The sequence below is a fragment of the Lepidochelys olivacea genome, assembly GCF_965140295.1.
Source record: "Lepidochelys olivacea isolate rLepOli2 genome assembly, chromosome: 2".
Lineage (NCBI taxonomy): Eukaryota > Metazoa > Chordata > Testudines > Cheloniidae > Lepidochelys > Lepidochelys olivacea.
In genome coordinates this window covers 213,301,040-213,318,479 of record NC_140412.1, presented here as the reverse complement: position 1 = coordinate 213,318,479, position 17,440 = coordinate 213,301,040, and the positions used below count along the sequence as shown (strand labels likewise).

Here is a 17,440-nt window from a genome sequence, read left to right as displayed (position 1 = left end):
AGACCCATTGGAAACAAAGGAAATAACTCTCATTAAATTCCATAGTCTATACAAAGCATTAGGTTGATGGATATGAATCACATTTGTATATAACTTTCCTAGGAAAAAAATACATAAGCCCCTACAGGGAGCACTCACATCAAGTCTAAACTGAGATTGATTCCCTACAAGCAACACTTATTATGGTAATACTGGAAGAACAACAAGAATTTAACTTACATACCTCCAAAAGACCCATCTCCTTTTTAGAGACAGCTTTGAAAATCCTCCTCAAAATAATTACTAAGGGGCTGATCCAATGTCAAGAGAATTTAATGGATATCTTTTCACTGCCTTGAATAGTTGTTGGATCAGGCCCTAATTGCCTAACTCCTCTAATGAACTAATCTCATGCACCTGGAACAAACAGGCTTCATGCAGGGAGGACAAGGCTCAGATAACCTAAGAAATGTTCCAGATATATTCACACAAATCACTAACTACAGATGTGCAGACAGTTCTCTTGTCCTATCACTGGACACATGGACATTTGTTCGCAGTGCTACGGCACAGGGAATCCAAGGATGAATTCATAGTATTGAGCTAAGCATCATCCTTCCAAGTCCAGGTGCACTTTCTGGGAAACCAGATAAGGGTGTTAATTAACCCTGCTACTCTATACATTAGCAATTAAACCCCTAACCAGTGTGATACAGCATTATTCACAGATAAGGGCATAAATATATAGGAGGGGGAATTTCTGAATGCACTGCTATTTATCAAAAAATCAAAGAGCTCAGTGGCTGTGCTCTTTAACTTAATTCTGCAATTCAGCCTAAATCTCTGGCTCAAAACTAATCAAACCTAAAACAGAAGCAATGATGATAAGAGGACATCCGCTTGGTATCTAAAATCTTGATTCTTAAAGTAAAAGGGGCTTTGTGATATCTTGAAAGAATAATCCACCCCAAAATGAATTCCCATTATACAAATTACTACAAGTTATTTTAACAAATTTTAGAAGATATGCCCAGATTATTAGTTCTAGTGTTAACCTAGCAGTAGAGCAGTGGCTATTAAAATAAATATCCTACCACGATTCCTCTTTCTAAACTGGTTATGTCAAATAGGGTTGTTGCAATTTCTAGATACTTGTATAGGTTTATGTGGGGACAGACTTTGGCAGGATAAGAAACCCAGGAATTAGCTCCTCTCTCGGTCTTCAGCAAATTTTATCAGAAACTCTTGCTAAAATATCTGAAAAACAAGTTGTTAGATACAATACACTCAGCTTAATACACGTGTTAAAATCAGTCCTTCTGGCTACAGTTGAAAACAGTACCCTTTATAGATACCATGTAGATCAAACACAAATATAGAGTGCAGTGAGGTCAAAAGTATTGCAACTATTTAAAAGCACATAAAAAATATTGGATGTCCAATGTCCCTCTCCTCTTGAATTCACATATCCAGGTTCTCAGACTTTGCTCCTGCTTTCTTCCAGGAAACCACAGCTAGATATGAACAGAATAAACTCACTTAGATCGACTCTGCCTGTGTCCTCCACAGATAGAATGTTTCCTGTTTATGCTGCCATTGCACAACTATTCCTTCCCTTCGATGACCACTTCACACAGCTATGGCTACAAAAGACACATTCAATCTGGTGTACAACACATATCTTCACTAACACATTATGCAACTTCAGCAGATGTGTTAAAACAACATACTATTAAGCATTTTTGGCAAGGGGGATTCTTTTTAATGTCTGGTACCTGTGATATGTTCATGAAGGAGTTGGGTGCAGTGATTTCTTGAGCTATTACCAAGTAACTCTGGGAATTTATAACACCCTATGCCACCACCACTGAAAGAAGAAAAGAAGGGAAAAAATAGTTCATGACCTGAAACCAAGCAACTTTCGGTAAAAGCTCTTTTTATTTATTTGCATTTTCTTTCTATGTTGAGTCATTTTATGGCAATAAAACTAGGCAGTTTATCCTCTCTATGACTCAACATCATCTCACTGAAGTGGTGACTCTGGGTATTAATGTGGGTGAGGGGGCTTTCATGTCTTTTAACTGTTGGTTCCCATTTCATCTCATGTTGAATACTCCTCTTTTGAGCATCTGTCCCTTGGAAAAGCTTTAATTCCCTCTCCCACAGGACCACCACTTACATTTCACAGGATCTTGGATTAATTCTATAGCTAGCTAGGGGAAATAGTGTACTCCCGCCTGCTTTTGTGTACAAACTGAACTCTGCTTCCACTCTCTGAACATTGAAAAATACCTTCCATGGCAGGCTAGGCCTTTGGCAAACTGAACTTGCTATTGCACCCAGGTCTGCAGCAGTACTAAATGAGCCAATGCATTGATTATATGTTGCTTAGTTCCAAAGCAAATCGGTAAACATAAGTGCCTAGAAAAGAAAAATGCAGCTTATAGCCCTAAAATGGAGGTCTATATGTCAGTTATTTTTAGAGCTAAATATTTTTGTAAAAATCTCAGTTTTGCACCATCAGTTTTGCATCAGCAATCAGTTGTGGGCCTAAGACTGTGCATAAAAAATTAAGACTAGGGACAAAATTCTGTCTATATTGAAGTCAATGACAAAACTCACGTTGACTTCGGTAAGGCTAGAATTTCACCCAAGAGTGCACTGAAAAATTTTGCATTTCCACATTTTTTGATAAACAAAAAAAAAGGGATACATCTACCTTCCCTTATCTTCCCACATCTGTCTACTGTGTGGTACTTCCACTTTCCTCTGATGCATCTGGTACTGTCAGCAACAGGTTACGGGACTATATGGACCTGGCAATTCCTATGTTCCTAAATTTTTCACAAATATTTCTGTTAAAATGTTACTCATTTTCCAGCCATCTTGATGAAAATTAGATTGAGGCCTTTGTAAAATTTGGCCCACTAGATTAAACACATTTTAAGTGCAAGTGCTCAGAATCCTTCTCTTAGAATGAGGTACTAAAGGAAGATTTTTTTTTCTCCCTCACATAGTCTTATAACAGTACAGAGCCTGCTTAATATTATGTTATCAACTTATTAGAAAAGTCTTCAGTCAAATGTTACTCTCTGTGGGTAGAGCTGTTTCTTTCCATCAGTGAGAATTGAGAGATTGCCTGCCATCACATACTATTCAGCAATGCGGGCAGCCCCTCAGTGTCAGTGTGAAAACATCTGTTGAATGGATTTATTGACGAGGTCTTAGGTGGTTTTTTTTTTCACACTGTTTATTACAGCCCTGACCTAATGAACTTAATTTGTTGACATGTTTCTCTCAGTGTCTTACTTGATCCCTTCTCACATTTCTTTCTACTGTGCTGTTTTCTTGGAAACAGCAGATCCTGGAGCATCAACGTATCCACCAGTTGCAAATGTACCAGGCTCAGATGGCTACAGTTGGCATGGCAGGATTAGATAAACATCGACCTGTTTCCAGGACCCATTCTTCCCCTGCTGCTTCCACATTACCTCATCCAGCAATGGACCGGCCCATCCAGCCTGTCTACATGACTGGTAGGACTCCCTAAGGACCTCTTTTAATAGGCAGAGTGAATGCACTGTTCATTTGGGATCAACTGATTTAAATGCCTTAAATATCTCCTGTAGCAATGCATTCATTTTTAATCTCACCGTTACTGAGTTTTATGATGCTTTATTGGAATTAAATCAACCAATGCAGCTGATAAATCACAGGGTTAATATTCACACAGTCATAAATTATTATTGTCCACTGACTCTGGCAATGTAGCAACAGGTGCATTTTTGGTGTCTTTATGTCATTTACAATTTTTTCTTTCATTTCCCCATCCTCTGCCTCTCTTCTTCATGTTCTTTTTGCAAAGAGACCACCAATGCATTGAAAAGAGACCACCAGTAAGTGTCAAGGCTGGGATATGATTCTCAACATCTTCATTTGATTCCAGTGGGAATGTCACTCAGTCCTGCAGGGGTGCTGCTGTTCACTATGAAAAACAAAGTCCTGGCAGCACAAATGAGGTGATCAGTCACGGGACAGTGATGTCAGCTACAGGCTTGAAGTCTTTTAACAGTTTTGTGTGAAAGCTATCAGTGGAGAGGTTTTGCTGGGCAGTCACCATCTATTCCAGACATTCAATGAGCAGCTCATACGTATATGATCCATAGAAAGATTGAGGGGCCTGAAAGTCTCCAACAATAGGAAGAAAATGCCTTAAACAGAAAGCCTGGTTCCCCAATTGCAGCTAATCAGAAAAAATAGAATCTAACCTATAGGAATATAGGTCTTGGCCTAAAAATACAGTGTGTGCCTATAAGTGGGAGATAAATCATGCTTTGCTTACTCTGATAGGAAGAAAGGGAAAATGACTTGTAAATTTGCTTCTCTTAAAATATTATTTCTTAGGTTTCTCTCTTGGGTCTTAGCTCCTTAGCATGAGACTGGCAGAGCTACCCTAGCTCTTAAAGTTTATAATTCTTGAGGGCAGGGTAGTGGAACAGAGTGCAAGCCAGACCCCTTAATGGTCACCACTGATCAGCCTGTCAAGTATAGTCACTGCCCTCCAAATATTTCATTTACTTGACTATGCAGGAAATAAAGTTTACAGAGAGAAATGACAATTGGAGGTGATCATCATGATATAGAAAAATGTGTCTCAGAGAAAAAATGAAAAAGATGCAAAAGAAAAAACACCTGAAGAAGGTAACCTGTAAACACGAAGGGGAAGTGGGTGAGTGGGTTAATGACTGCAAGACAACATCCTCAGAGAAACGAGATAACAATTTAAGCATTTTTTCCTTCTCCAAAGATATCCTTGGTGTAGGATTCTCACTCTTGGAGAGTAAGAAGCTTGTAGATGTCCCAAAAGAAATGCGTATAAACCTGCAATGAGCAGCAGCAATAAAGCAAATGCCAATAGTGTGAGGGAGTTGTTATTATAGATAATGCTGGGAGTGCTATAAGTGTGATAGGTGATAGGTGCTGCTCGGCATGGAGTCTGGGATAATACGTACACACAAGAGGGCTGAATTCGGGTTGCAGAGTCAACCTTAATTTTGGCATTTCCAAACCTTTGAATGCTTGACTTAAAACTGCCATTGGTCTGTGAGATGTAGGAGAGAACGCTATTAGCAAAATCCTGGGATTCAGAATAGTGTCATGCAAGCTCTGCAGTATTTAGGCACACGACTGTGAGCTAAAGATGGAGAATGACGGCATTGTCTGATGTATATTCATTTGGTCAGTTTATATCAGACTTCTGACATTTTTTATTTTAGATTGTTATGCTGTTTAATTTATTAGAACCCCTTCTCTTGAGCTTTGCTGAAGGTATTATTGTTCTCAATGACTTTTTATGGCTGTAGCTTCATAGAAAATATTGTTATCAAGATATTTGTTAGCCACAATTTAGGTGTCCCCCCCATTGTTTCAAATGGTATTAAAAAAGTTCTTCCAGATAAGGAATTTTGGAATCGAATGAGATTTATGCAATCCTGACTAGGAGCAACTCACCTTTTCTGACACAAATGAAAGATAGATTTCTTTGGTCCCTTATCTTTCATTGCATGGTTGAGTGAGGTCACCATTCCATTCCATCACCAAGGGCCAGATGCTAACTTCAGTTACACTGGTGTAAATCCTGAATAACTCTACTGGCCTCAGTGGATTTACACAAAGGCATATGAGATCAGAATCTGGCCCGAGGCATTTCTTCTAGAAAGACAGAGTAACCGTCTTTTGCTAATGATCCACAGCAGCCTGCAATTGAAAACAGTTGTCTCTTCCTCTGTGGGGGTGGGGAGATTGTTGGCTGAATCCTGTTGGGGAAATCCTACAGGCTATTTTTAGCAGTGAGCGCTGCTGCTGCATTGTGGTATTGTACCAAACACATGTGCTTTGTGTCACTGAATTAGTTGCACATCCTAAATCAATTTAGATGCTTTCAGTAAATGAAAATGTGTATTTCAGTCTCTTTTTAAACCAAATAATCCTATTTAGAAGAAAATTATGCACTTGGTGGTGTGAATATCTTACCATTTAAAATTTTGGGGTGGATGTTTCCATCGTAAAATTATAGGAGTGACCCATTACCTCATCCAAACTGAACTGATTTTTTGATTTGGAGAAAATAACTCAATTACCATAAAAATTATATTTTTGTTTTACTCTGTATTAGAGAACATGCTAATGGAACATTATTGCCACCTCTAAAAATGTAATGTTTGCATAGTTATCTGCATTGCTAGGCATCATCAACCAATAGCCTCAAAATTGTCAAAGCCACATATGTCTATATCATTTCCAAAAAAGTTACTATTACACAGCACCTTTTAATTTATTTTAATAGTATTTTTATTTCTGTTGATTAGAATTGGGGTTACTCTGGGAGACCCTCTTCGGAACTAGCATAATCAGGACAAATCCCCGGGGGAGGGAGGGATACGTTTTATATGCCCTGATCCTGTAAAGACTTTGCAGATGCTTAACTTTAGGCACTGTGAGCAGAACCACTGAAATCTATGGGACTTAGGCACCTAACTTGCTTCGGTGATTTTTGAAAATCTCATTAGGTACCTACTTGCATCTTTAGGTGTCTAAATACCTTTTGAAAATCTGGCCATAGTACTTACCAGAGACATATGGTGTTAGTCAGTCTGAAAAAAATTGTGCTTTATTTTTAACCAAGTAATGCCCACTGGAAAGCTGTACACTGAGCATAAAAAATAAAGCTATATGGGCACAGAAGAGAGCATGTGAGTATGCAACTACATGAGTGTGCATTTGTTGGTTCTGAGAATTTATAAGCCCCTGTCATAAATATAAAGGGAAGGGTAAACCCCTTTGAAATCCCTCCTGGCCAGGGGAAAGCTCCTCTCACCTGTAAAGGGTTAAGAAGCTAAAGGTAACCTCGCTGGCACCTGACCAAAATGACCAATGAGGAGACAAGATACTTTCAAAAGCTGGGAGGAGGGAGAGAAACAAAGGGTCTGTGTCTGTCTGTATACTGCGCTTGCCAGGGACAGAACAGGAATGGAGTCTTAGAACTTTTAGTAAGTAATCTAGCTAGGTATGTGTTAGATTATGATTTCTTTAAATGGCTGAGAAAAGAATTGTGCTGAATAGAATAACTATTTCTGTCTGTGTATCTTTTTTGTAACTTAAGGTTTTGCCTAGAGGGGTTCTCTATGTTTTTGAATCTAATTACCCTGTAAGATATATACCATCCTGATTTTACAGGGGGAATTTCTTTATTTCTATTTACTTCTATTTTTTATTAAAAGTCTTCTTGTAAAACACTGAATGCTTTTTCATTGTTCTCAGATCCAAGGGTTTGGGTTGTGGTCACCTATGCAAATTGGTGAGGCTTTTTATCCAACATTTCCCAGGAAAGGGGGGGTGCAAGTGTTGGGAGGATTGTTCATTGTTCTTAAGATCCAAGGGTCTGGGTCTGTAGTCACCTAGACAAATTGGTGAGGCTTTTTACCAAACCTTGTCCAGGAAGTGGGGTGCAAGGTTTTGGGAAGTATTTTGGGGGGAAGGACGCGTCCAAACAGCTCTTCCCCAGTAACCAGTATTAGTTTGGTGGTGGTAGCGGCCTGTCCAAGGTGTAATATTTTGTACCTTGGGGAAGTTTTGACCTAAGCTGGTAAAGATAAGCTTAGGAGGTTTTTCATGCAGGTCCCCACATCTGTACCCTAGAGTTCAGAGTGGGGGAGGAACCGTGACATGGTGGCACAGTGGTGGGATTAACCTGAAATCATTTTGAGATCCAGTTGAGATTTTTTGAACTAGAAATACAGATTTTAAAAAGGAATTTTTAGGAAGTCCAGAAGGCAGCTTTGAAACTGAAAGCAGCTTGGTTTCTCTCTGCTTTGTGGCCAAGCAGAGACAAAAGGGGATTATCTTGTGAATTGCAGGTTTTCTTTGCCTGGAGGCAGGGTACTTAACTCCTGCAGGGAAATTCACAGTCTTCCAACCCAGAGGTTTTTTTTTTTTCTTTTCTTCCTAAAAGTAAATAGGGGGTGTGTGCTCTACCCATTTGCCTGGAGACAAAAGTGGCAGGGTTTTTTTTAGGATTTTGATTTTTTTTTTTTTGTTTTACAAGGAGCACAGGTTTGAAAAGAAATTTTTTTTCTTCTTTGGGCTGGGTAAGCAGGTTTCCAAGTAGTTGGAGGTTTTTTGCTTTAATTTGGGCCCAGAGCAGAGACAAGGGAATTGTCTTTTTCTGTAGGCTGACAATCACTATCAGAGAATAGGTATTCTATTCCAGCACAGCAAAATTTTACAGCCAAGTTTTGTTTGTTTATTTCTAAACCTCGGGTGTAAAGTTAGTTAAAAACAGAGAGGTTAGAATGGCCAAATCCTCAGCTCGACTACAGCTGGAATTAGCCAAATTTCAGGCTGAGGAAAAACAAAGGGAACATGAAAGACAGATAGAACTCATGCGGCTGAAGGAGGAGGAGAAGGAAAAAGAGAGGAAGCATGTGGAGGAGATGGAGAGGATAAAGGCCCAGCAGAATATACCAACAAACCCTAGCAATCCTTCTCCAGGTACCACTTCCCATCCCAGAAAGTTCCCCACCTACAAGGCAGGTGATGATACTGAGGCCTTCTTAGAAAACTTCGAAAGGGCCTGCCTTGGGTACAACATCTCTACTGACCAATACATGGTAGAGCTGAGGCCGCAGCTCAGTGGACCCTTAGCTGAGGTGGCAGCTGAAATGCCTAAAGAACACATGAACAAGTATGAACTGTTTAAATCCAAGGCGAGAGTCAGAATGGGGATAACACCCGAGCAGTCTCGTCGGAGGTTCAGAGCCCTAAGGTGGAAACCAGACATGTCATTTACCCGACATGCCTACCACATTGTAAAACATTGGGATGCCTGGATATCAGGAGCAAGTGTTGAATCTCCAGTAAATTTGCCCTTCCTAATGCAAATGGAACAATTCTTAGAGGGTGTTCCTGAGGAAATAGAAAGATACATCCTAGATGGGAAACCCAAAACTGTAATTGAGGCAGGAGAGATTGGAGCAGATGGGTGGAGGTGGCAGAGAAGAAGAAAACTGGTCGCAGTTGGAGCGGAGACCAGAAGGGACCACCCCAGACCACACCCTATTACCGGGGGCCGCCCAAAGCCCCACCTACCTCCCAAAGAACCCTCCAGACCCCTTATCGTCCCACCACCCCGTTCTCCAGCAACCCTCCTCGCCCCAGTGACCCGTCAGCTGGATGATGTTTTAAGTGTAACGAGCTGGGGCATGTAAAGGCCAACTGCCCCAAGAACCCCAACAGATTACAGTTCATTGCACCGGAATCACACCAGAGGTCCACAGGCCCAGATACCTCCCAGATACCCTTGGAGCGGAGGGAAACTGTGAGTGTGGGTGGGAAGAAGGTCACCGCGTGGAGGGACACCGGAGCACAAGTGTCAGCTATCCATGCTTCCTTAGTGGACCCCAATTTAATCAACCCAGAGATCCAAGTGACGATTCAACCCTTCAAGTCCAACTCTTTCCATTTGCCTACAGCCAAGTTGCCTGTCCAGTACAAGGGCTGGTCAGGAATGTGGACTTTTGCAGTCTATGATGATTATCCCATCCCCATGCTGTTGGGGGAAGACTTGGCCAATCATGTGAAGCAGGCCAAGAGGGTGGGAATGGTCACCCGCAACCAGGCTAAACAAGCCGTGAGGCCTAGCTCTGTTCCGGAAACTTCTATCAGGACCCAGTCAGAGGTGATGGACCTGGACCCCAGGCCAATGTCTGCAACAGCAGTAGTGGATCCAGTCCCAGAGACCCAGACGGAACCAGTCCCAGAACCGGAACCAGCCAAACAACCAACACCAGACCCCGTGTCAGCACTGAATCCAGTACTTGCAACCTCAACACCAGAGGGCCCCACCGAACCTGAACTGGCAGCAGCCGATAACCCTACACAAGAGGCTCAGCCGGAGCCTGAATCCCAACATAGTGCACCAGCGGAGAGCGGTTCACAGTCAACAGAAACAGCTCCATCCCCTATATCGCTTCCAGAGGGACCAAGCCTAGGTCCACAATCCCATGAGGAACTGATGTCTCCAGCATCAAGGGAACAGGTCCAGACCGAACAGGAAGCAGATGAAAGCCTCCAGAGAGCTTGGACGGCGGCACGGAGCAACCCACCGCCTCTCAGCTCTTCTAATCGATCCAGGTTTGTTGTAGAAAGAGGACTTTTATAAAAGGAAACTCTTTCTGGGGGACACCAGGAAGACTGGCATCCTCAGAGACAGTTGGTAGTTCCAACTAAATACCGGGCCAAGCTCTTGAGCTTAGCCCATGATCACCCTAGTGGCCATGCTGGGGTGAACAGGACCAAAGACCGTTTGGGGGGGTCATTCCACTGGGAGGGAATGGGCAAGGATGTTTCTACCTATGTCCAGTCTTGTGAGGTGTGCCAAAGAGTGGGAAAACCCCAAGACCAGGTCAAAGCACCTCTCCAGCCACTCCCCATCATTGAAGTTCCATTTCAGCGAGTAGCTGTGGATATTCTGGGTCCTTTTCCGAAAAAGACACCCAGAGGAAAGCAGTACATACTGACTTTCATGGATTTTGCCACCCGATGGCCGGAAGCAGTAGCTCTAAGCAACACCAGGGCTAAAAGTGTGTGCCAGGCACTAGCAGACATTTTTGCCAGGGTAGGTTGGCCCTCTGACATCCTCACAGATGCAGGGACTAATTTCCTGGCAGGAACTATGAAAAACCTTTGGGAAGCTCATGGGGTAAATCACTTGGTTGCCACTCCTTACCATCATCAAACAAATGGCATGGTGGAGAAGTTTAATGGAACTTTGGGGGCCATGATATGTAAATTCGTAAATGAGCACTCCAATGATTGGGACCTAGTATTGCAGCAGTTGCTCTTTGCCTACAGAGCTGTACCACATCCCAGTTTAGGGTTTTCCCCATTTGAACTTGTATATGGCCGTGAGGTTAAGGGGCCATTGCAGTTGGTGAAGCAGCAATGGGAGGGATTTACACCTTCTCCAGGAACTAACATTCTGGACTTTGTAACCAACCTACAAAACACCCTCCGAACCTCTTTAGCCCTTGCTAGAGAAAACTTACAGGATGCTCAAAGAGAGCAAAAAGCCTGGTATGATAAACATGCCAGAGAGCGTTCCTTCAAAGTAGGAGACCAGGTCATGGTCTTAAAGGCGCTCCAGGCCCATAAAATGGAAGCATCGTGGGAAGGGCCATTCGTGGTCCAGGAGCGCCTGGGAGCTGTTAATTATCTCATAGCATTCCCCACCTCCAACCGAAAGCCTAAGGTGTATCATATTAATTCTCTAAAGCCCTTTTATTCCAGAGAATTAAAGGTTTGTCAGTTTACAGCCCAGGGAGGAGACGACGCTGAGTGGCCTGAAGGTGTCTACTACGAAGGGAAATGTGCTGGTGGTGTGGAAGAGGTGAACCTCTCCATGACCCTTGGGCGTATGCAGCGACAGCAGATCCAGGAGCTGTGCACTAGCTACGCGCCAACGTTCTCAGCCACCCCAGGACTGACTGAACGGGCATACCACTCCATTGACACAGGTAATGCTCACCCAATTAGGGTCCAACCTTACCGGGTGTCTCCTCAAGCTAAAACTGCTATAGAACGGGAGATCCAGGATATGTTACAGATGGGTGTAATCCGCCCCTCTGAAAGTGCATGGGCATCTCCAGTGGTTCTAGTTCCCAAACCAGATGGAGAAATACGTTTTTGCGTGGACTACCGTAAGCTAAATGCTGTAACTCGCCCAGACAACTATCCCATGCCACGCACAGATGAACTATTAGAGAAACTGGGAAGGGCCCAGTTCATCTCTACCTTGGACTTAACCAGGGGGTACTGGCAGGTACCGCTAGATGAATTTGCCAAGGAAAGGTCAGCCTTCATCACACATCTCGGGCTGTATGAATTTAATGTACTCCCTTTCGGGCTGCGAAATGCACCCGCCACTTTCCAAAGACTTGTAGATGGTCTCCTAGCGGGATTAGGAGAATATGCAGTCGCCTACCTTGACGATGTGGCCATATTTTCGGATTCCTGGGCAGACCACCTGGAACATCTACAAAAAGTCCTTGAGCGCATAAGGGAGGCAGGACTAACTGTTAAGGCTAAGAAGTGTCAAATAGGCCTAAACAGAGTGACTTACCTTGGACACCAGGTGGGTCAAGGAACTATCAGCCCCCTACAGGCCAAAGTGGATGCTATCCAAAAGTGGCCTGTCCCAAAGTCAAAGAAACAGGTTCAATCCTTCTTAGGCTTGGCCGGTTATTACAGACGATTTGTACCGCACTACAGCCAAATCGCTGCCCCACTGACAGACCTAACCAAAAAGAAACAGCCAAATGCTGTTCAGTGGACCGGAAAGTGTCAGAAGGCCTTTAACAAGCTTAAAGCGACACTCATGTCTGACCCTGTACTAAGGGCCCCAGACTTTGACAAACCGTTCCTAGTAACCACAGATGCATCCGAGCGTGGTGTGGGAGCAGTTTTAATGCAGAAAGGACCTGATCAAGAATTCCACCCTGTAGTGTTTCTCAGCAAAAAACTGTCTGAGAGGGAAAGCAACGGGTCAGTCACTGAAAAAGAATGTTATGCCATTGTCTACGCTCTGGAAAAGCTACGCCCATATGTTTGGGGACGGCGTTTCCACCTGCAAACCGACCATGCTGCACTAAAGTGGCTTCACACCGTCAAAGAAACTAACAAAAAACTTCTTCGGTGGAGTTTAGCTCTCCAAGATTTTGATTTCGACATCCAACACATCTCAGGAGCTTCTAACAAAGTGGCTGATGCACTCTCCCGTGAAAGTTTCCCAGAATCAACTGGTTAAAATCGTCCTTGAGATGTGGAAAATATTGTTAGTCTTTATGTACTTGGTAGTATATTTAGAGATGCATGGGTCTTATTAACTCTGTTTTCCTAGAGCTCCAGGAAGAAATCCCAGCCAGTGTTTCACCCTAGCTGAGATTTGGGGGGCGTGTCATAAATATAAAGGGAAGGGTAAACCCCTTTGAAATCCCTCCTGGCCAGGGGAAAGCTCCTCTCACCTGTAAAGGGTTAAGAAGCTAAAGGTAACCTCGCTGGCACCTGACCAAAATGACCAATGAGGAGACAAGATACTTTCAAAAGCTGGGAGGAGGGAGAGAAACAAAGGGTCTGTGTCTGTCTGTATGCTGCGCTTGCCAGGGACAGAACAGGAATGGAGTCTTAGAACTTTTAGTAAGTAATCTAGCTAGGTATGTGTTAGATTATGATTTCTTTAAATGGCTGAGAAAAGAATTGTGCTGAATAGAATAACTATTTCTGTCTGTGTATCTTTTTTGTAACTTAAGGTTTTGCCTAGAGGGGTTCTCTATGTTTTTGAATCTAATTACCCTGTAAGATATATACCATCCTGATTTTACAGGGGGAATTTCTTTATTTCTATTTACTTCTATTTTTTATTAAAAGTCTTCTTGTAAAACACTGAATGCTTTTTCATTGTTCTCAGATCCAAGGGTTTGGGTTTGTGGTCACCTATGCAAATTGGTGAGGCTTTTTATCCAACATTTCCCAGGAAAGGGGGGGTGCAAGTGTTGGGAGGATTGTTCATTGTTCTTAAGATCCAAGGGTCTGGGTCTGTAGTCACCTAGACAAATTGGTGAGGCTTTTTACCAAACCTTGTCCAGGAAGTGGGGTGCAAGGTTTTGGGAAGTATTTTGGGGGGAAGGACGCGTCCAAACAGCTCTTCCCCAGTAACCAGTATTAGTTTGGTGGTGGTAGCGGCCTGTCCAAGGTGTAATATTTTGTACCTTGGGGAAGTTTTGACCTAAGCTGGTAAAGATAAGCTTAGGAGGTTTTTCATGCAGGTCCCCACATCTGTACCCTAGAGTTCAGAGTGGGGGAGGAACCTTGACAGCCCCGATGATGAAGCAGGAAAGCTTGTTAACTGTGAAATGCAAATAGTTGTAGAGAAAGGAAATTCTAAACTGTATCGGCAATGCCAGCAGAGCTTTTAAGCCATATTAGATGATTACCTCCAGATCTTGTTTTTTCCTTTTTTTTCCTTTAAAAGAAAACAAACCAGGTAAGTCAATACAAAAAGTTAGCATTAACGCACTTTTAAGTTTGTTAGATCAAGGATGCTCAATCAGCATGAATTTTGCTATGTTGCATATAGGTCGTTTTTCTTGCTCCTGTTATATGTAAACTTTACTAGCATATTATCATTTTGTAGTGCAATCCTACATTCATACCCACTGAAGTGAATAGAAGATCTTCCAGCACAGGATCAGGTTTAAAGTGCACAGGATTGGTAATACAGAAGAATTAAGGTATCAGAAGCACCATAATTTGGAATGCTCTACCTTTTAAATAGAACCTTAACTTTGCATTGCCCATAGTGCAAACAGGCCCCGATTCAGCAAACCACTTAAGCTTGTGCTTAATTTACACATGTGCTGAATGATGTGTTTGAGTGCTTTGTTGAATCTGAACTTTAATTTTATATTTTCCTCCCTGGCTGACTGTTCAAAAACAGCAGGCTAATACAATTTTACCAGAAATGTATTGGCATCCTCAGTGATCACAGAATATCAGGGTTTGGAAGGGACTTCAGGAGGTCATCTAGTCCAACCCCCTGCTCAAAGCAGGACCCATCCCCAATTTTTGTCTCAGATCCCTAAATAGCCCCCTCAAGGATTGAACTCACAACCCTGGGTTTAGCAGGCCAATGCTCAAACCACCTATCTATCCCACCCCTGATGTTGGTGCATAAGAGGGAGGTTTTAAGCATTGAATTGTGTAATTTACCAAAGTTGTTAATTTCAGTCCCATCCAAATGTAAGGGGGAAAAAATCCAAAGTTTTTCCAAATGAAAAAGATCCAAAGTGGTTAGGAACATATTTTTTATTTCAGTCATTTCTGAGGGAAATACAAACACCAGAGTTAAAATAAATAAATAAAAATGACTTGTCAGTGTCTTTGTCTACACTACAAAATTAGGTCAAATTTATAGAAGTCAGTTTTTTAGAAATCAGTTTTATATATTCGAGTGTGTGTGTCCCCACAGAAAATGCTCTAAGTACATTAAGTACATTAACTCGGCAGAGTGCTTCCACAGTACTGAGCCTAGGGTCGACTTCCGGAGCGTTGCACTGTGGGTAGCTATCCCACAGTTCCCGCAGTCTCCGCTGCCCATTGGAATTCTGGGTTGAGATCCCAATGCCTGATGGGGCTAAAACATTGCCATGAGTGGTTCTGGGTACATATCATCGGGCCCCCGTTCCCTCCCTCCCTCCATGAAAACAAGGGCAGACAAGCATTTCGCGTCTTTTTTCCTGAGTTACCTTTGCAGACGCCATACCACGGCAAGCATGGAGCCCGCTCAGCTAACCGTCACCGTATGTCTCCTGGATGCTGGCAGACGCGGTACGGCATTGCTACACAGTAGCAGCAACCCATTGCCTTCTGGCAGCAGACGGTGCAAAAGGACTGGTAGCCGTCATCGTCGTGTCCGAGGTGCTCCTGGCCACGTCGGCCGGGAGCGCCTGGGCAGACATGGGCGCAGGGACTAACTTTGGAGTGACTTGACCAGGTCATTCTCTTTAGTCCTGCAGTCAGTCCTATTGAACCGTCTTATGGTGAGCAGGCAGGCGATACGGATTGCTAGCAGTTGTACTGTACCATCTTCTGCCGGGCAGGCAAGACATGAGGATGGCTAGCAGTCATATTGTACCATCTTCTGCCAGGCAGGCAAGAGTATCAAGGGTAGTGACCCTGGGAAATGTGCAGGTCATAGTGGATGGCTTTGCTGCAATGGGATTCCCTAACTGTGGTGGGGCCATAGACGGAACCCATATCCCTATCTTGGCATCGGAGCTCCAAGCCGGCGAGTACATAAACCGCAAGGGGTACTTTTCAATAGTGCTGCAAGCTCTGGTGGATCACAAGGGACGTTTCACCAACATCAACGTGGGATGGCCGGGAAAGGTACATGACGCTCGCATCTTCAGGAACTCTGGTCTGTTTCAAAAGCTGCAGGAAGGGACTTTATTCCCAGACCAGAAAATAACTGTTGGGGATGTTGAAATGCCTATATGTATCCTTGGGGACCCAGCCTACCCCTTAATGCCATGGCTTATGAAGCCGTACACAGAAAGTCTGGACAGTAGTCAGGAGCTGTTCAACTATAGGCTGAGCAAGTGCAGAATGGTGGTAGAATGTGCATTTGGACGTTTAAAGGCGCGCTGGCGCAGTTTACTGACTCGCTTAGACCTCAGCGAAACCAATATTCCCACTGTTATTACTGCTTGCTGTGTGCTCCACAATATCTGTGAGAGTAAGTGGGAGACGTTTATGGCGGGGTGGGAGGTTGAGGCAAATCACCTGGCTGCTGGTTATGCGCAGCCAGACACCAGGGCGGTTAGAAGAGCACAGGAGGGCGCAGTACACTTCAGAGAAGCTTTGAAAACCAGTTTCATGACTGGCCAGGCTACGGTGTGAAAGTTCTCTTTGTTTCTCCCCGCCCCTTGGTTCACTCTACTTCCCTGTAAGCTAACCGCCCTCCCCTCCTCCCTTCGATCACCGCTTGCAGAGGCAATAAAGTCATTGTTGCTTCACATTCATGCATTCTTTATTCATTCAGCACGCAAATAGGGGGATGACTACCAAGGTAGCCAAGGAGGGGTGGTGGAGGAGGGAAGGAAAATGCCACACAGCACTTTAAAAGTTTACAACTTTAAAATTTATTGAATGCCAGCCTTCTTTTTTGGGGGCAGTCCTCTGTAGTGGAGTGGCTGGTTGGCCGGTGGCCCCCCCACCACGTTCTTGGGCGTCTGGGTGTGGAGGCTATGGAACTTGGGGAGGAGGGCGGTTGGTTACACAGGGGCTGTAGTGGCAGTCTGTGCTCCAGCTGCCTTTGCTGCAGCTCAACCATACACTGGAGCATATTGGTTTGATCCTCCAGCAGCCTCAGCATTGAATCCTGCCTCCTCTCATCATGCTGCCGCCACATTTGAGCTTCAGCCCTGTCTTCAGCCCACCACTTACTCTCTTCAGCCCACCACCTCTCCTCCCGGTCATTTTTTGCTTTCCTGCACTCTGACATTATTTGCCTCCACGCATTCATCTGTGCTCTGTCAGTGTGGGAGGACAGAATGAGCTCAGAGAACATTTCATCACGAGTGCGTTTTTTTTTTCTTTCTAATCTTCACTAGCCTCTGGGAAGGAGAAGATCCTGTGATCATTGAAACACATGCAGCTGGTGGAGAAAAAAAAAGGGACAGCTGTATTTAAAAAGACACATTTTATAAAACAGTGGCTACACTCTTTCAGGGTAAACCTTGCTGTTAACATTACATACATAGCACATGTGCTTTTGTTACAAGGTCGCATTTTGCCTCCCCGCACCGCGTGGCTACCCCCTCAACCCACACCCCTCCCCGTGGCT

General features: G+C 43.7%; 1 protein-coding gene across 1 annotated transcript in view; it reads left to right on the top strand.

The window, feature by feature from the left end:
• HDAC9 (histone deacetylase 9) overlaps positions 1-17,440 on the top strand; it is a 703,417-nt gene that overhangs the window by 513,178 nt on the left and 172,799 nt on the right. Inside the window, exon 15 of the mRNA XM_084619569.1 lies at positions 3,338-3,515. Coding sequence (XP_084475695.1) covers positions 3,338-3,515 — 178 coding nt within the window. The remainder of the gene's footprint in view (positions 1-3,337; positions 3,516-17,440) is intronic.